Source organism: Fusarium phalaenopsidis (assembly GCF_050370095.1).
Source record: "Fusarium phalaenopsidis strain FUZ10S chromosome Unknown contig_32304, whole genome shotgun sequence".
Lineage (NCBI taxonomy): Eukaryota > Fungi > Ascomycota > Sordariomycetes > Hypocreales > Nectriaceae > Fusarium > Fusarium phalaenopsidis.
In genome coordinates, this window is record NW_028145404.1 from 2,773,291 (window position 1) to 2,792,225 (window position 18,935).

Below are 18,935 nucleotides of genomic sequence, written 5' to 3' on the forward strand. Positions count from 1 at the left end.
TTTTCGACTGTATGGTTGTTGTAGTTAGCACTTCTGTAAAGACAGCTGGATTATCACCCCATCACTTGAAGAGTTGGGTATATACACCAATTGTATCCGTCACTGCTTCGAATCGAGTCTGTTAATCGAGTATAGTTGCGTGGTTGATGATTGTACATTGCGGTTCGTTCCATACGCCCGCTCCATGCATTCCAATTGTCCCAAAACGCCAGCCCAGTCGTGTAGTATACAAAATCGTAGCAATCAACTCGGTCGTGGGGCTCTTCTCGGTCGTGCCGGCTACAGGCCCAGCTCTCGCTGCTGCTCCTTGATCTTGTCTCGCTTCGCGCGGGCGGCGGCTCGGTTCTCGGCCTGGACCTTTGTCCTCTCGGCCCTCAGGCAGGCGCTGACCTTGTCCTTGGCGTCGTTGCAGCTGCCGACGGCCTTGTGCATGAAGCCTTTGGCGTGGCACTCTTCGAGGGCGGCGATGACTTCCTCGCACGCTGCAATTGAATGATTAGCGATGGCCAGATTCGAGATTAGGGGTGTTGGAGCATACCCAAGGCGTTCTGGGTGTGAAGGTGAGGATGCATGGCTATGGTGTTTGCGTTGAATTAGTCAAATGGACCCTGGAGGATGGAAAGAAATCCAATGATCGCCACAGGTCGACGGGATTGATTGATGAATTGGATGCGGAGCGCACGGACCACGTCGGAGGTTAGGCGACGCCCACCCAAACTTGGAGCCTCTCTTTGGAGGGGCATTCACTCATTCACTCTCCTCCTCGAGGCGATATCAACACTTGATACTCCTCCACGACAAGCAAAATACGTCCAGAGTTACAGAGTCAGGCCTGTAGAAAGACTTCAAATCGCCCATCATGTCTTCGGCTCAGGTCCCTGCCAAGAAGCAGCAGGGTCAGTCTCACCTCCTTCATCTCATCCCACCTCGATCCTTTCTCACTCAAAACTCCAAACCACAGATCTCCAGGCCACCTACTCCAACTACAAGAACACTCTGCAGCAAATAGCCCAGAAAATCGGTGACATCGAGCAAGAAGCTGAGGAGCACAAGTACGCACACCCTCCCTCACCTTGCCTTGACTCCTTCACCCTCCAGCGCCCGGCATGACGTCGGGGCTTGTCGACCTCATCCTCCCGCTGTCATGCCATTTTAGCATCTTCACCGCTCAAGAAACGCTTTCACCGCCTATTCTGACCGTGCTTGCCCAGGCTTGTTTTGGAAACTCTAGAGCCTCTCTCCGGAGACCGAAAGTGTTTCCGCCTCATCAACGGTGTGCTTGTCGAGAGGACCGTCAAGGATGTAGTGCCAGCCCTCAAGACCAACCAAGAAGGCCTCCGTAAGGTCCTTGATGATCTTGTCAAGCAGTACAAGACGAAGCAGGATGATCTTGAGAAGTGGAAGGTGAGTCGAATCTCCAGTTGTTTGCCTGATGTGCTGAAGAACAGACGCTGATACACTATACAGAAAAAGAACAACGCGCAGGTTGTACAGCAATAATCATGTTACAAAGACAAAACGAAATAAAAGTACTCGCTTGTAAGAGAGCGATATTGATTGGGTCAAAGCTACAGACGTCCTTCGTCTTCCTCTTCAACGTGCATGCTGGAAGCGACCAAATGGGGTCAACCAAGCGCAACGATTTCGGTCTATTCTGACCCGAAACCACCGTCCATGCTCTTGCGCCTACCAGACCACAGGCACCCAAGTCTGCCGATTGATTGCTTACCATCAGATGCCTTCAGGCTGAACAAGCAGAAAAGATGGTGTCGATGCGTTGTACATTTCTGTGCGCGCGGTGGGGTCCTGGCGGCAAGGGCGTCTCCATGCCCAACCGCATGAGGCTCCAGAAACCTCAACCCCCCGGGCTTCTTGACATGCAGGACACAGACAGAATGCGAGGGCAAGGGCGGGGGGAAAGGTCTCGAATGTCTTTGGCTGGACGAGGAGGCCCCGATTGACGAGGCTTTCCCACCGGCTGCATCTCGATATGCTGGCCATGTTGGACCAAAGTTGGCGATGGCTGCATTGAGTGAAACTTGTAGACCTCTTCTGACACTACGGGCTTTGACCCTCAAATTTTGAGGTGCTGATATAGCTGTGGCCTCAGCATCCTTGTCCTGCTGGGAACTAACAACACTTCGACTTTTCTCTTGTTTAATGCCTCAAAAGGAAGAGACATGCATCTCGAGGCGGACTGCGTGAACCTTGGACAGCCAACGATGCCTCAGGTAGAATAACAAACGGACAACTGGCACTGGATACTCGGATCAAATCGCTCAACATCTCGATCCTCACCGGGGGCTTGAAGAGCTTCGTAGACCCTGCTGAACGATGTGGACAGGATGACGGCATGTTTGCAGCTGAAACTACCAACCCAACACTACTACCACTGCTCTGCTTCTCCTCACTGCCCCTTCCCCATCACCAAGACCCCCCTGTGGGGGTTGGTTCATTCGGGTTCCAACTCATCGGGCAACAGATCGGCTGTTACTGCGAGGAGGCATATTCGAGGCTGGGATATGTGCGTCTGACTGGCTGCCGCTACGCCCACGTCCCCCTCCAAGAGCCCATGCGGCGCAGTAGTCGTTTCTGCGCTGCATGCGGCTTGTCGTCCCGAGATATAGCTTCTGGAAGGCATGGATGTATTCAAGCCCAATCAACCCTGGATCCCGGGATGACCGACTGCAGCTTACATCGGGTTGCCTAGATGAGCTTCGGACGAGACTGCCTGTCTGATGGCAGAGGGCTGGAACCGCTGACCTACAGTCCAGCCTCTCAGGATTGGATGGTCAATGACAGGCTCAGGAGATTTTCAGGGACTTTTATCATGGCGCACCTATCACTTTCGTTTGGAGCATCCAGGCACACGAGTCGCGAGGCTGTTAACGCACATCATCTCGTCAGCTCAGCGCCAGTGCGGCCATATCAGCCAGCCAAGGCCGACCCAGCAGCAACCCCTTGGTAACTATTAGTTCATGACTCGTCTACGGCTCAGGCACATGTGCTGAAAAGTGTGACTGAACGGGGCACGGGGTTGGGTTCCAATGATGAGGTTGAATCGAGATCTAGAAGCGCCGAGCGGCTGGGTGTAATATGTGATTCCGACATTCATGTCACAGCTTGATGAGAAGTGATGCCGGTAGGCGCTGGGAGGAAATGAAGTCATCTCGAGTCGTCGTACGAATGATCTAGCACCTTTGTTGATGCGAGTTCTCATTGGTGATATCGACGAGATTTCTTGTGGACTTGACCCCAGCTCTGTGGGTTCCCATGGCCCGGTAGGATACTGTCCACGGTCGTCTTGAACCCTTGACAGACTCAAAGAGAAGCCTGGTATTCGATTGGACCATATTCATCATCACAGGCTACCAGCCTCGTGGCGAGGTGCTCTGCGGCAGCTTACAGGGAGTACTGTAAATGAGGCCCAGACGGGTATCACCCCAGGTGAGGGCAGGCCAGCCCAACCGGCCGAAAGACGGGCTTGGGACCGGACCAGGCCCTGTCACCAGGTTGGCTGCTGGACAAACGACAGCGGTGGCTTGGTGAGGTTCTGCCATTGCCAAATGAGGGCTCAAGATGGCCCACCCTCCGAGTACCGTCCCAGCGGACGTGATCGTCACCGGTCAGTGGAGAGCTGGAGGTGTGTGAGTGATGGCGGGACGTCATTTGAGGTGCCCCGTCCCGTGTCACTGGAGGTCGGGCGATTTCCGCATGGCGCTGTGAATATGTCCTGATCAACAGGCACAATTGTCGATGTAGAGGGCCTCGCCTGGAGGGCTTTTGAAGGAGGTGAGAATGGCAGCCCTAAATTTAGCCGTAGGGCACTAGGCTATACACGTTTTCTCGGTCAGTACTAGGTAGGCAAGTAGGCAGGTATTACTTGGAACACACGGCCTCCTTCGTACGATGCGATGGATGGCCCCCCGGACGGAAGAGTTTGCGGCACACCGCCGGAGCCATGTTCGTGTTGAACCTGGTGTAGCCGTGGCCGTGGCCGTGGGGAGTGTTTGCAGCAATTGTGTCTGTTACCAAGGATGGATGGCTTGGAGGGATTAGCGGCTGAGGGGATCATTGAGTTTGGGCTTGAGGCGGATTGTCTGGTGCTCGGACGGGCCGGAAGCGTACGTGACTGAGGAAACCTTCAGATTGATAACTTCTGTTGGCTATCAGAAATGTATCCATTGCCTTTGTTGTCCATCAGATAACCAAGCAAAGACAACAAATGTTGTTCCACGTCGTTGGCGGGGTGTCGTGATGATGACGATGAATGGTAGGGGCACCCGCTAACGGCTGGGTAGACTCTTTCCAAAAGGGCTTAGACGCGATGGCAGACCCCGAGCCTACTGCACCTGGCAGTGGCAGTTGCTGTTATCGATATGGAAAACAGGTCTGGAGTGCGGCAGGTGCCATGGACGACCTAAAAAGCACCCAGCAAACAGGGCCTGGAGGCGCTTTGGGGGTCACCATTAGCGCCTTCCTGAGGCTGGGGGCGCGCGCAACCCGGAGCCTTAGCCTTAGGCTTTCTCCTCAGGCTTCCATTTCTATTTGTTGTTGCGTGCCGGGGAAACGAAACATGATTCTAACCTCTCACTAGCTAACCCATCCAGTCTCAGCTCGCATCACGTCTACTGTTGACCGCATCTTGAGCCTCGAATTATTCCCTGCTCAGCCTGGATTGGAGTCACTGATTCTGCCCTCTTGCTCACCTCGCCAGCCAGAGAAACCCCACATATGCACCTCTAGGACGGCGCTGCGACTCAAGCGAACAACTCAGACACCCTCTCTCGCCCTCCACGTCTTTGCACCTCGCCCTCTCAAACCTCGCCTCCAGCCGCGGCCTGTGAGCTTTCTTCCTTTCCTCGTCCCCCTGCTCTTGCAAACCAAACAAACCCCGTCGCGAGATTCCCTCGATCGCAGACACACGCCCCGGTCTGGTCCCCCTCTGTGATCCGATCCGCACAGGACAGTGCCCTCTGGGAAGCTGGTCCCTTCAGTGTCGAGCTCCAACCATCGTCGCCCGCTGACGCGAGAGCTCCCAAACCCCGCGACCCATTGGCATCTGCCACTGGCATTGGCGAACGAGAACGCTTGCGAACCCTTTCGTGTAACAGCCCTTTTTTTTTTTTTACAGTACAGTACAGCTCCGTACCCGTACCCGTACCCGGTACTCCCTCCGTGCGCAGTCAACACCGCACCGCACCGCAACGCCGCTCCGTCGCCATCTCAAGTCGCGACTTCACCTGCGCCGCTCCGTCCTCCCACCGACGTTGAGACGCGCCTGAACGGCCATACTATACCGGTTTTTGCCTCGCCTGGGACCCTGCCGCTGCGACCTGCGCGCAATAATCCCCCTTCCTGCGCGTATCCTCCATCCTGCGCGTGTGTTACGTGCCCTTGCGCGCCTCGGCCATTAACCCTTGATCTGTATCTGTCAGCCGTTACCACCGGCCGACAGCTGCTGCAAGCAATAACTCGCCGAGAAAGGCAGAGAGAGAGGTGCGTAGACTGCGCGCGCGCGATTCATCCACACCCGCCCGTCTCTCCCAGATTCGCGCATCTTTGCTGGACAATTTGCCCTTGCCCTTCTCTCCCGTCAGAGCCCCCGACCTTGAAGTCTTGGTCCCTGGCCTCGTTCATTCTTGGCCCTGCGTCTGCGTCGATGAAGGTCCCACCCCTCCCCCTCCGGCTCCAGCTCCGCTCCGTATCTACCTTACCTCCAAATCCACAACCCACAGCAGGGCACCTCAACCACGCCTCAGAGCACACCCCCCAAAAGCCCCAAGCAACCCAGCGTCATAGCCCCAAGATCCCGGGCCAGGGACCGCCTGCCTGAGCGACTAAGAGCCCTCGCCGGCATTCAGGACTGACGCAGCACTGCAGACAGAGACCCCTCTCCTCTCACACACACCCCAACGACGCTTGCAAGCCCTACCGTCTGCGACGTGGCCTGGGGACACATCATCTCGAGGCCCAGCTGTGCCAGCCCGAAATCCCCTTTGACAAAGGACGCTAGCAGCCGCTGCAGGTAGCCAAATATGTCGGATTCCCCCCAATCCCCTCCCAAGGAGGTCGACCAAGGTGCACAGTCACCCGAGGACGAAGCACAAATGAACGAGCAACAAGACCCACAGGCCGCAAACACGGCGGGCTACGAATTCGAGGGTGTTAAAGAACAGGACCGATGGTTGCCCATAGCCAATGGTAAGTGCTCTATCCCCAGAGGGGCCCTCGTCGTGATTTGCTCGTTTCCTCGTGCGCGAGCTGCTCGAAGTCTCAGCCTTCTAGCCGTGCAGATCTGGCCGGCTCCATGTCTTGCGATTCGTCCTCCAAGTCGCCCAAAGCGCCTCGCGCCTCCAAGGCCGATAGAGCTGATGAGCTTGATGCTAACATTCGCAACTTTGCTCCAGTCGCCCGCATCATGAAGAATGCCCTGCCCGAAAATGCAAAGATAGCCAAGGAAGCCAAGGAGTGCATGCAAGAGTGTGTTAGTGAGTTCATCTCCTTCATCACCAGCGAAGGTACGTTAGCACTCCTCTTACCCCCCTCAGGACTCGCAGTTACATGCTGCGATCCGAGTCATGTCTCTCCTCTGCAGCATGCTGACGGGGTTGGCTCGCACAGCATCGGAGAAGTGCCAGCAGGAAAAGCGCAAGACTGTCAATGGCGAGGATATCCTCTTTGCAATGACATCTCTGGGATTTGAGAACTACGCCGAAGCTCTCAAGGTGTATCTCTCCAAGTATCGCGAGGTTAGTATATCAGGTTTACTGCGCGCTTCGCCCTTTATTAACATGCGCCAATAGCAACAGAATCAGTCAAACCGCGACAGAGTCATGGAAAACACCCCTTGGGCTGGTGGCATGATGGGCGATGCCAAGGCTGAGCCCGGTGCCGTCGGAAACGAGTTTGCCCCCGAAGGCGCAAACAGCGTGGAGGGCGCCGGTGATCCTAACTACATCTATGGATCGCAGCCTGGCCATAACGGCGCTGGTGCTGGCGATGGCTACTAAGATGTTTCTAGTCACCTCTGGATCTGTCAGAATTGCAGGCGCAAGGCCTTGCATGCGCTGCTGGCTTATCACCCCTTGGAAAGTCGACAACAACCAACAACAGTCGCGATCTGGATCACATGGATCACCGAACCGATTTGTATTACCGCTTACCTGCCGTTACGAGAACCCCCCGAAGGAAGAAATTGCGGACGGTGTATAGAGGCGGATGTATATGTACGAGAACATATGGATTAAGGATATGGAATGGAATAAACCAGAAAAGCTGGGAAAGAGACTCGATGGTGCTATCGGAATGATAGAGTTCTTGACAATGCCGTCTCCTATGCCTCTGGGCTGTGGCAGTCTCGAGCCCAGGTATAACAGTCCTTCGACAGTCAGATATCGGACTCAAGGATACAGACCAACAGCTATGCATCGAGTCCTAGCACAGAATAGAAACTTGCGCATGGAGTGTTATAACTGATACCTGACAGTCTGCGACTTACAACATGACGTGTGGAATATGAGAGGGTGACATGAACCTGGTTGGTGCTTCTGGAAGCAAACCAAAATGCTCAAAAAGGAGAGTGAAAAAAGGAAAATGAACCGAAGTCGTCTTTTGTTCCGTTACGGGCTCAATTGACCCGTTTGCTTCCATTCTCGGCATTGTTTTCTTATTGCCCGAAGAGGTTGACCAACGAGCAAGACTGACGCAACAATGTTCGTTCAAGAGGTGCACGGACCACCATATCCGGATGCAAAAGGCACGTGTGCGACCCCACCTAAAAAGTGCTATCGAAAAATGAAGTGCCCACCAGCGCCTAAGACCGGATTGAAATATTTGCCTTCTCTCACCACTCACTACAGGGCTGTTTGTCTTCATCGACCAGCACGTGTGCTGATGATTTGTGCTTATTATGATCAGTAATTCGTCCTGGACCACCTCGCAGCACAACCTTCAGTTCATGAATATCCCTTAAACCCGAAACCCCCTCTTTTCGGTGACGGTGTCGAGAGCCCTGTTGCCTGAGAGACGCCACCATTCCCAGCGAGCGAGCAAGCAAACCTGACATCACACGATTTTCCCCTCCCGCAAACGATATACACCCATGAGACCCTTTACACCGACGACCAGGAAGTTCTCTGGTCCTGTTCCAAGGGGCTCGACACCCGTCCGGTCGATCCTCAAGCCGGCCTCTGTTCTGGGCAGAAGAAAGGCTGAGCATGCTGGGCTCAGTGATCCCCTCGAGGCACCCGAAAGTCCCACCAAGCGCCGCAAGGTATTTTTTGACGACATCCGAAACGTAACGTACGAGGTTGGTCGGAGGACGATGGACGAGGTCAAGCTGGAGGTCAGGACTGCTCTCGAGGAGCACCTGCGAGGGAATGATGGCCAGTATGATACTCTCAAGGAGCTGTTTGCCAGCGACAAGCAGCGATACCTGCCGCCCGTCGTCGGCGAAGAAGACGACACTTTGAAGCCCCATGAGCTCCAGGTCTACGTCATGGCCCTCACGGGCTGCATTCCCATCCTCAAGGACAAAGCCTGCAACGGCCTCGTCAAGACTATTCTCAAGTGCTCCTGGCTGGGACGAGACGACGACTTTGTCAAGGTCTTTACCCACTTCCTGGCCGCTCTGGTCAGTGCTCAAGGGTCCTACCTGTCGCCTGTTCTGGCCATGATGGTGGGCAAGTTCTCTGATAGCCGTCCCTCTGTCTGGAGTGTGCCAGACTTTCCTGAGGTCAGCCGCGAAACCATGCGGGATAGATTACACGGCACCCTGCAGTATTTGCTCCAGATGTTCCCATCCGCTGTCCCTGTGCTGGAGAACCTCCTCGGCTCCAACTTTCCCTTTCCCGACCAGTCAATGCGTGTCCACATGGCCTACGTCGACAACCTGCTGCGAATCAAGAAATACGTCCCTCTCTTGCGCGACGAGGTGCTCGACCTCATCCTCAACCGGGTTGTCAAAATCGACTCTCAGATGCAGGTCGACCTGGAGGACCTGGACGATGACGTGACTGCAGCCGTCATGTACGCACTGGGCGATCACTCACGCGCAGACAAGTGGGAGGACGACGGAGACGACGAGAGCGATAACGAATCGGTCGACAGCGATGATCCAGACTTTGATCAAGATGCGGCGAGGATCCAATCGATCAAGGGAAGCGTGGAAAAGATGGATGCTGTCTTGGACACCCTCTTCCGCGTCTACACCCCTCACTTTACCAACCCCGGTTCGGACACGGCCTTTGACGCGTTTACGGTACTGCTTCGCGAGTTCGACCACATGGTGTTGCCTACCTACAAATCACGACACACACAATTCCTCATCTTCCACTTTGCGCAGATGCACGAGCGGTTGACGGATGCATTCTGCGGCCAACTTATCGCGACGGCCTTCCAAAGCAACACGCCCAACGTGCTCAAGCAAGCTGCTGCAGCCTACCTGGCTAGCTTTGTGGCTCGCGGATCCCATCTTCCAGGCAGCTTGATCCGCAACATCTTTGGGCTTCTGCTGCATCATCTGGACACGTACCGTAAGAAGTACGAGCCTCTGTGCCGCGGACCGGACCTGAAGCGATTCCATCCCTACTACAGCCTCGTCCAAGCTACGCTCTACATCTTTTGCTTCCGGTGGCAAGATCTGATTGTGTCAACACCAGAGTTTGTGGACCGCGACGACCCTGCCTCCTACATTGGACAGGAGATGGAGTGGATGGGAACCTGCAGAAAAGACCTCTCGATCCAGATCTTTGGCAAGCTCAACCCGCTCAAGGTCTGCGCCCCCGTTATTGTCGAGGAGTTTGCCAAGATAGCGCACCGTCTCAACTTTATGTACGTGTATCCGCTGGTGGAGGGAAACAAGCGGGTTCGCCTAACGCAATATCTCTCGTCAACCTACTCAACAGGCGGTGCTCTGCGAGACGCGGGATACGAGATGCAAGACGAGAGCTACCACCAGCTGGACCCGTATTTCCCATTTGATCCATACCAGCTCCCAGTCAGCAAACGGTGGCTCGAAGGTGACTACGTCCACTGGAAGTCGATACGCGGACTGAACGCGGAGGATGATGACGACAGCGACGACCTCGAGGAGCTGGACGAGGATGATTTGGAGGAGGGAACAGCGACGGACAGCGAGGGGGATGACTACGAATAGAGTCGTGGAGAGTTGTGCTGCTGCTGTCAATTTCGAGATGCATTGAGCGAGGCGTTGGACGGATTTGCTTGTCTTTTATCAGGGTATTGGTTGATTGGACAATACCCATTGGAGTTCGGCTTAGAGAAAGATGATGATTTGTTAGTTTTGCCATAATTTCGAGATGTTCTCGGGTTATGATCCAAGAAAAGCTTTAAACTTAGGAGCCCATCTCAATGAATGTGCCCAAGCGAATGCAAGCTACCTGCCTGCATAGGTACCTACCTATCTACCGAAGGTACGTGGATGCTGCTGCCTTCCAATGTGACGTAGGTCGGTACTGTAACATAGAAGTGAGCAAGGCGCAGGAGGTAGGCAGAATGCAGTGCCAGCCAGTCTAAGCCTTTGGGATGACATGGCTCGCGGATCTAGAAAAAATCCGATTCGTGACTTACACACGTGCCTGGCCTGGCCTGGCTCAGCTGGCTTGACTCTTCAACCACCTGTGGCTGACTTGTTACTATTGCCCTCCTTTGAACGCTGTTTATCGCTGGTTGAGAGGGATTGATCCGATGGACCATTACCGTTACAATTGAAACTAAGCTACCTTCCCCTTCGGCAACGGCTCCTCGTTTGACCCGAGCTCTCCCAGACCCGAAGCAGCGTCTCACTCACACTGCCTTGCCTTGACTTATCAGCACTAGCATCTGGATCCAATTACCCAAGAGCAACAAAAAAAAAAAAAGGATTCAACCCAGCCATGGCCTCTTCAAAGTCACCGGGCGATCGGCCGTCCTTCTCGGCGTTTCTCAAAAAGACAAAGGACAAGGTCCGCGGCATCAGGCGTGATGAGAGCGCCTCGCCGCAAGGGCGGGGAAAGGCGATTGCAGTAAGCAGCGAGTGTAAGTCGAAGAGAGCGGGTTCTTTCATGTCTTAGCCTTTGAGACTTTGGTCTTTGGATGTCTCAGGATTTGCTTGAGAGTCGGGATATCAAGTCTGAGAGTGTGGATGGATGACTCAGGCTTGGACAACAAAATCAACTTCAACTCACACCTAGCTACGTCTTCTCGGATTCAGGCTGACGACTCATCTCAGCGCCCGACACCAGCAGCGGCACGTCACCACCAAAATCCAGAAAGTCGCTGTCGGCCAGCGAAAAGGCAAAGGTCCGACGAGCCCAGGTCCGACGGGCTCAGATCCAGCACCGCCAGCGCAAAGCAGAGTACCAGAAGGAGCTGGAGCTCGACATCACCCACTACCGCGAGCTCATCTCGCTGACCGAGTTTGAGGCCGGGGAGCTGCGCCGTCAGAATGATGAGATCAGGGCACTTCTCGCATCAAAGGGCATTGCCATTCCCGACTGTGGCAACTCGCAGTGTCAGCTGCAGAGGCCTGTCATGGCCGGACAGGGCGATGCTTGGGTGGATGAGATTTTGGGGACAGGCGGTTATGACTCTGGGGCGTTGACTCAGAGTGAAGGGGACATGTTTGCTGATGTCAACGTCGACGATATCATCGTCACTCTCAAGAAGGATGACGGCATGGACACGCCCTTCTTCAGCATTCGGTCCAACTCGGCCAGCAGCAACGCAACCAACTCACCAGCAGCTGAGGGAGACTCGGGTCTCTCCCAGGAGGAGGAGCAGATGGTCATCAACTTTATCCTCTCGTAAGAGTCCCTTCTCCACTGACATTATGTTCCAGCCTCACTGACGCTCCCATAGTCTCGAGCACATTTGCTGGGACCACTTCTTCCTCGGCGACTTCCCCTCCCACTCTCACCTCTCAGACGATGAGGCCAAGGGCCATACCCTCATGGCCTCATCACTCTGCATGGCGCACGCCCCGCAGCATGTATTCCTCGGCCGAAAGCTCGTTTCATCGGCTTCATCTTGTCACAAACGCCGGGCACTTGGCCTCGATCCCGTCGTGCCCGCAGTCTCCTTTGAGTGGCCCTCGCCAGCCATCTCACTTTCATCGCTGCACGACCTCGCTCGTAGTCTCAACCCGGGAGACAAGGAACTCACTCCCATCCAGGCGTGGTTTGAGCTCGCCGCCAGCTTCGACAAGAGTGTTCTGCTTGACCCCGCTACGCTGGATCTGCTGAGCAAAGAACTCAACGGAGTCGTCAAGTGTCTCGAGTTTGGCGCTGTTATGGAAAGGGAGGCTTTCAAGAGTGTTGTCGGCAGGGTTCTAGGCGAGGGCTTGGAGGATGCCATGGCAGGGGTTGCACTCACCCAGCCAGACGGCCAGCAGACACAAGACTCAGAGAATCCATTTGGTCTTGTGGGGTATGCCTGGGCTTGAGTAAGGGTCGGTGAAGTGTAAGATAAAGGCTGAATCTTTTCCTGTGTACTATATTTGGAGTTGGGGAGCAATCAGATGGGACCTTGGTGAGTAACTACAGAGGCTGTCGTTGCGGGCTACTAACCATAACAACAGGACACAACATTTCGAGCCCTGTAGCAGGGTATGACTGGATATAACGACTGTTGATAGATTTTGGATTTCGCGTACATTCATAATAGGGGCTCAAGACGGCCGTAAACATCTATCTATTGAGGCATATCTCCTCGGGTCTTTAAAGACAACTCAGCTGCGTGCATGTATCTCGCTCCAAAACTTGCTCCGTTCTATTAGTCAAATGTGTCGACCCAGTTCCTCCCGTTGAAAGTAAAATCCCCCTTTTTATAGAGCCCTGACAATACTCCGCTCATCAAACAGATCCTTCAACAAACCAGAGACGCACGTCTCCCGGTCGAGCCGACCCATTGCGTACGTAGACTCGAAAGCAAAGATGCTGAGCTGCCCAAAGAAGGGCCGGAGCACCTTGGCCACCAGCTCGTCCTTTCTCTCAAGGCTGACATCGTCATTGATGCCACCTGGTCCGAGGAGTGGCCTTCGGGATGAGCCGCTTGCTACTGGGTTGACCACCGAAGAAAGCTGGAAGCCAGAGTTGGACACTGCAGCGCCAAGTTCATCAGATAGTTCGTCGACCAAGGCGACAGGTTGATAGGTAGATGACCGATAGACTGCATCGATGGTGTCGGTGATGAAGAGCCACTCATGCAGCTGGAAGTCATCAGGCGCCACACAGATCAGAAGGTCGAGAAGCTTGCAGGCCTGGAGGATGGAAGCATTGGTATAGGTGTCAGACGCAGGGCTGTTGTCTGGGGCCACAACTGAAGAGATTGCTGCGTGGATCTCGGCGTTGACGACCGGCCACAGCATGCCAAGGTGAATGGCACTGGTCCTGAGAGCAAGAGCGCGGAAAACCATGTAAATATCCCCTCGGGTGGTAGACGATGGCGAAGATGTTGACGAGGCGGCGAGAAGCTCGGCCAACTTGCCAAAGATGTCCGAAAGGTCAGCTACAAACGCGTCCTCGGCTGACGCAAGAATCAGAGTGGCGATCCTGCGAAGATTGAGTTGTGTCTTGCGATCAGCCTCCAGTCGAGCTGATGTAGCTCCGACGCCAAATACGATGCCGGCCGTGGAAGGAGAGCTAATACGGCCGACGATCTCGGACATCTTTTCCTTGTCCGCCAGAGTCCATTGTCTCAACAGCGGAAGCCAATCATCCTTTGCCAACGCCAGGTTCATGCCAAAGAACTTGGAGTCGTTGAAGGCATCACCGACATCCTTCTTCCAATTCTTCTGATTATTGTGCAACCTCGACAGTTCCGAAAGAAGTCGCATGGTGCTCTTGGAGACGATGTCGGGGAAGCCCTTGGCTCGTAGAGTTGGCCCGATTACATTAGTAGATATCGTTGCAGCGGCAGAGAGCACCCTGTCAGGCTCGACGAGAATCTTGCTGAGGTTTGGGACAATCGAGGCGAGGATAGATACAACATCGTCAGGGCTTTCAGCTGCCCCGTTGAGTGAGTGGTTAGAGTCGGACTTGGGGATCTTCTCAAGGGCACCACTCGGGGCCGCTGGCTCAGTGAAAGTCATGGGCCTCGTCGTAAATAAGGCAGTGAGCAGTCTGAGGAATGTATCCTAGCCAGGAGTTAGTAAACATATCGACAAGCGCACGGGGGTCACTTACTCCCAGCTCTCTTCGCATCCTCCGCTGCTCTCCAAAATTGGTGTTGTCGACCTTCTCCCCAAGAATAGCTGCAAATTCGAGCAAGTTTGGTAGTGTTTGGCGATGGGGGAATGGGTTCGTCAGCAAGTCCTTGAGGAAGACCATGCAGTCTTGCCAGATCTCATCCATAGCGTCATCGTCCAATGTCCTGGCATACTCAACCAGAAACCAGACAAGGTCCGTGTCATGGAGAGATATTGTCATCGTTGATTTTGATGCAGGATCGATTGTAGCCGGATTTGTTCGTCGGTAGATGGCATTGAACAATGCTGGCATGCAGTGTCTTGGCCGAGAAGCCTCGAGCGCGGACAGAAGGTTGAAGACCTGGTTTGACTGGGAACCCTCGGTCGAGTTTTTCCAGATGTCGATGACAGTCTCGAGGCACTCTAGGTTCTCGGCGGCAAAGAGATGCTCTAGCAGACGCCTCGCGCGGTTTCGCATGCGCAAGGACGTGTAATTGAACGATCCGAAAGACCCCTGATCTTGTTTGGTGGAATCGTCACCTTGGCCCCATGTCCAAATCTTGTAGCAGATGCGAACGGCGTCTTGGAGGGCCAAGTGAACAGTCAAGCGGTCATTTGCCGTAGCACTCCTCGATTGGGGGGCATCCGACTGCCAAACATTCGAAACCATGCTTCCAAAGATGGATTGAGGCTGGTCTGGGCCCTTGACCACTTGTGTCCGAGCCTCCTCCCGGAGAAGCTGCTCATGAGCCCGTGCAAGAACTTGTTCAAGGCCGTTGAGAAGGTGTATCAGCGTAGACTCAGGAGAGGACTTCTCAATGCTAGCAGACAGGGAAGTGGACGCGAAGGTCTCTCGCAGATTGGAAAAGGTTGTACCAATCTCTCTGCATAGTGTCTCGACCAGAGGTATGAGAACCTGGAAGATGGATTCCGAGTAAAATGGCAAGCACTCAGCAACGAAAGCAACCCAGCTGTCCAGAACAGACCGACTGTTGGGCGAGCTTAGTCCATCCTGAAGACACTGAAGTAGTTGAGGTGGTGGTGATGAGATAACTGGTCGAGCATCCGCTCCTGAGAGGGATGGCCTACTCCCTCGATTCGGGTCGAAAACGGATGGTCTCCTCTCGGATATGGGTGATGGGGTAACCTCAATAGCTGGAACGTCTCGAAGCTTGAGGACATCATAAACCACATCAAGCAGGAGGACTTGCACGTGAGCATCAGAGCCTTGTAGAGACTTGAAGAGACGCTCGATGAGAACGTTCTCCAGATGGAACCTTGAGAGAGGGGCGGCGAAAGGACTCAGAAGGAACTTGTGCAAAAGGGTGAGTGAATACCGATACAGCTGATTGACACGAGCTTCGAAGTCTTTGTCAGTGTTCGCAGCGGGGTTGCCCCTGATGCATCTCATGCAGACACGGATGAAGAATTCCTGCAACGTCATCTCGTGTTCCTCTCCTCCGGCTGTTGTCTCGTTAGTATAACGAGGACTTTGTACGTGCAAGGTTGTCTTACAGCTGATTTGCATCTGCTGGCCATGGAAAGAGACATGCTTCGAGGCCAAGACGTTCCAAGAAATCTCTGCAGCGCAACCGAGGATATTTGAAAGAGTTCGCAGGTAGTACAAACAGAGATCCAAATCATCGTCCTCGGTGAAGGTGGGTGGTTCCTCTTCCATCTTCTCGTCCGCCTCGGTCAGAGTCTGAAGGAAGGGTATCTCGCATAATTTGGAGACAAAGATCAAGAAAAGTCTACGCGAAGTTAGCCTTGGTTGTCCCTTTTGTATAGCTCAACGAGTCTCACCGATCAATCCCCAGCATGCTGTTCAGCCACGACTTCACTGTCATGTACAATTGTGTGCGATCATCTTGAAGAGCGTCAAGAACCAGGAATAGGGGCTGTGTGAGCATGATCTCATAGTTGTCTGCCCCAGCGAGCCGTGGAAGGGTCTTGATATCAAGCATCGGCGTCTTTGAGCCTCGTCGCTCTGAAGAAGCATTGTCTTGTAGGGTGTGCGACCATAGGACACCGAGTGCGCGACCTTCATCAACAGGCTCAATGATGCCACTGTATCTAATATCATCAGAGATGACGAGGCTAGACAAAGCTGCTTCGATATCGCGATTGAAAGGCGTCAAGGCTGACTGCAGCTGCCATAAACCTCGCACAGCCTCCACGTGGTATTTCGGCTCAGACGCAGAGAGGTATGTCCAAGCCTGTCGCACCAGAGGGAGTACTAAGCGTGAGAGTTGTTTGGATTCGATCCTCTCTGCATAGTATAGCTGTGTCGATAGCTGCAATATCGCCGCGAAGGATGGAAAGGGGATTATCTCTGGCTGATCAAGCAGGTCATGCATAAGTTCCAAGAGCTGCGCTTCCTTGACTGGATATGTCTTGGGTGTCTTGTGCATTGCAAGAACCAAGAGTCGTACACAAATGCCAAGGTCAGTTGCTGACGAGTCCAGGTTTTCACAAATAAACTGTGATGCTTTCTCCAAGATCATTTGTCCAATGTCCAGGGGTTTGAAAGGTGGCGGCGATGCCTCGATGTTACCTTGCTCATTGACATAGAAATTCCGTATCTTCTTGAGCACATCCACTGTTGAAGGGGACTCGTGTACTCCTTCGCCTTCCACATGCTCTGGGAATACCCTCTCTGGAATAATCTCCAGAAGTGATATGGCGACATTCTGAGCTTGACTGGATAGGGACTGGGATGAGGAAGAAGGCGAACTGTCGTTTGATGCCAAACAGCCCTTGGAGTCTTCCAGCATTGCAAGGGCTGCCAGGCAGCACAGAGGGGCGTGGATAGTAATCATTTCTTCTTCTCGCACGTTGAAGTTGGTCAGGATGAAGTTGACTAGCGAGAGCTTGTCACTTCGTTCCGCAAAACTGAGAGTTCCAGGGCCCAGGGCCTGCGCGAGAAGCCCGACAATCTCACCGTAAATAAGACCACTCTCGATTCCGTCAAAGAAGACGCTGGCACTTCGCACGACCTCATTGAACTCGGATTTGGTCGAAGCTTGGTCCTTGAAACGCCGCACACTTTCGATTATTGGAAGAAACACCTCGGGAACAACCAACCCGCCAATCTCCCACCGATCCATTAGTGAAAGACATATCCTGTAAGGTCTGGCTCGCTCGCTGGCTGTGTTTTGTGAGTTACCCCTGATCATCTGGAGTATGGCCTTTGTCAATGGTTGGAGACCGAATTCCTCAAAGTGGCTGGTCTTGGAAGCTAGATACGCATGATGCTCGGCAGAAGGACTCTGTGGTCCTTCAGGACCGTGTTCGTGTTCCGCGGTTGGCTCTGGGCCAAGAAGCCAGGCCCATAAGCGTCTGTTCAGGCTCATATCGCGACGCGTGACAACACCAACCGCAGCCTTGAGAAGGAGTTCCAGATCAACAGGTTTCACTCGAGTCTGAATGACATGTGAATTCAGGGGAAGATGAGAAACCAAGAGATCTAAGAAACCGCGCTGGATAAGCAATTGTTCATCAGAGAGGCCGCTTGCAAAGCAGCGCAACAAGAGGCCCGGCTCGGGAGATGTCACGACCGATGCGAGCTTGCCCTTCGTCCCTTCAGCACTTTCATTTTGCGTGGTGGCTGACTTGTTCGCATCGGGTGCAATCTGCGGACCTAACGTGGGTAGGTATCGCACGAGATATGCAAGGGCACCTGAACGACGGCTCTGACTTGTAATGGATGCCAAGAAGAAGCATTGCCAAAAGAATGCGTCACCTGTTGAGTGCTGTTCGCTGATTTCTTCGCTATGAGCTGGTCTAATGGCATGCTTGAAGCTCTCAACCAGGCGCAGTGTTCGATCAAAGTCCTCGCTTGTTTCTTCTTCCAAACCGGGTAGTAAGGCGAGAATGATGGACTTCATGGCCGGTCGAAGTGATCGAGGATCAATCACAAGGAAATGACGTTCTAGGAGATCGAGGTATGGTGCCCGAACGGAGAGTGAGGCGAAGGAGAGGACAGTCGCCAGTCCGGGCAGGTATAGAGGGAGGTCTCTTGACAGGCCATCCTTGCCAATGACAGAAAAGACGAGATTATATAGTTCCAGGGCTTTCTGGTGTACGCCAGATGGGAGGGACGGGTTGAGGCATTGTGAGAGTCGTTTCGCAACGGTGGCCTTGGAAGGGATGGCATTGATCGACTTGGGGCGTGCTTGTAGAGCCTAGCAATCTATTAGATTCTCATAGACAGAATATAGGACGTCGATGCGCACCTTGAGAAGCCTGTTCAAGAACGAAATGTAGTCTGCCCACTCCTCCAGGGCTGTCTCGAATAACACGAGCGCCTTGTCCATCCCGTGGGCATACTTGCGATAGGACTTGTCCTTGATTGAGTGTTCCTCTATCCGCCGCATGTTAGCAACCCAACCTGGTGATCCGAGCAAGCCATGGCGCATGCGTACCTCCTCCGAGCTGGTTCCGCCATTGTCGCGGGATAGGTGAATCTCGTCCCGAGCTATCGGGGGACACTGAGCGGCGACCGGACCCGGGCTCAAGAGCCATGACTGTGGACTATTGTGATGGAAGCTGAATATGAGAACATCGAGTTCCCTGAAGAGTGGCGACAGTGCCAAAAGGCATCGTTAGCAACCAGAGCGCACGATAGTTGATTTGGTCGCCGGACGTTGCGTAGACGTAATCTCGAGTCTGTAGGTCCTCAGAAGGCTACGTTTCACCGGCGGCAGCTCCAGAGCCCCCGTAGTCGCACCCGCTGTTAGCACCTACC

The 18,935-nt window shown here is 53.9% G+C and overlaps 6 protein-coding genes across 6 annotated transcripts; 4 read left to right on the plus strand and 2 right to left on the minus strand.

Moving 5' to 3' along the window:
- Window positions 1–279: 279 nt before the first annotated feature.
- Window positions 280–572, minus strand: LRP88_10129 (COX assembly mitochondrial protein; the record flags this gene model as incomplete). Its single annotated transcript, XM_083246597.1, has 2 exons — window positions 280–482; window positions 539–572. 2 exons carry the CDS (start codon window positions 570–572, stop codon window positions 280–282), a joined length of 237 nt encoding a protein of 78 aa, XP_083097710.1.
- A 287-nt stretch (window positions 573–859) lies between these two features.
- On the plus strand, window positions 860–1,500 carry LRP88_10130 (tubulin-binding prefolding complex subunit GIM4; the record flags this gene model as incomplete). The annotated part of the gene is made up of 4 exons (XM_083246598.1): window positions 860–896; window positions 962–1,052; window positions 1,212–1,404; window positions 1,468–1,500. The coding sequence occupies 4 exons, from the start codon at window positions 860–862 to the stop codon at window positions 1,498–1,500; spliced, it is 354 nt and encodes a 117-aa protein (XP_083097711.1).
- A 4,538-nt stretch (window positions 1,501–6,038) lies between these two features.
- Window positions 6,039–7,013, plus strand: LRP88_10131 (histone-fold-containing protein; the record flags this gene model as incomplete). The annotated part of the gene is made up of 4 exons (XM_083246599.1): window positions 6,039–6,204; window positions 6,297–6,521; window positions 6,580–6,752; window positions 6,807–7,013. The coding sequence occupies 4 exons, from the start codon at window positions 6,039–6,041 to the stop codon at window positions 7,011–7,013; spliced, it is 771 nt and encodes a 256-aa protein (XP_083097712.1).
- Window positions 7,014–8,104: 1,091 nt separating this feature from the next.
- Window positions 8,105–10,159, plus strand: LRP88_10132 (rDNA-binding RNA polymerase I transcriptional factor; the record flags this gene model as incomplete). Its single annotated transcript, XM_083246600.1, has 1 exon — window positions 8,105–10,159. The coding sequence occupies one exon, from the start codon at window positions 8,105–8,107 to the stop codon at window positions 10,157–10,159; it is 2,055 nt and encodes a 684-aa protein (XP_083097713.1).
- Window positions 10,160–10,898: 739 nt separating this feature from the next.
- Window positions 10,899–12,445, plus strand: LRP88_10133 (bZIP transcription factor; the record flags this gene model as incomplete). The annotated part of the gene is made up of 3 exons (XM_083246601.1): window positions 10,899–11,040; window positions 11,234–11,807; window positions 11,863–12,445. 3 exons carry the CDS (start codon window positions 10,899–10,901, stop codon window positions 12,443–12,445), a joined length of 1,299 nt encoding a protein of 432 aa, XP_083097714.1.
- Window positions 12,446–12,826: 381 nt separating this feature from the next.
- LRP88_10134 (Dopey, N-terminal-domain-containing protein) lies at window positions 12,827–18,712 on the minus strand (the record flags this gene model as incomplete). Its single annotated transcript, XM_083246602.1, has 6 exons — window positions 12,827–14,137; window positions 14,187–15,652; window positions 15,704–15,939; window positions 15,992–18,372; window positions 18,424–18,551; window positions 18,613–18,712. 6 exons carry the CDS (start codon window positions 18,710–18,712, stop codon window positions 12,827–12,829), a joined length of 5,622 nt encoding a protein of 1,873 aa, XP_083097715.1.
- Window positions 18,713–18,935: the final 223 nt, after the last annotated feature.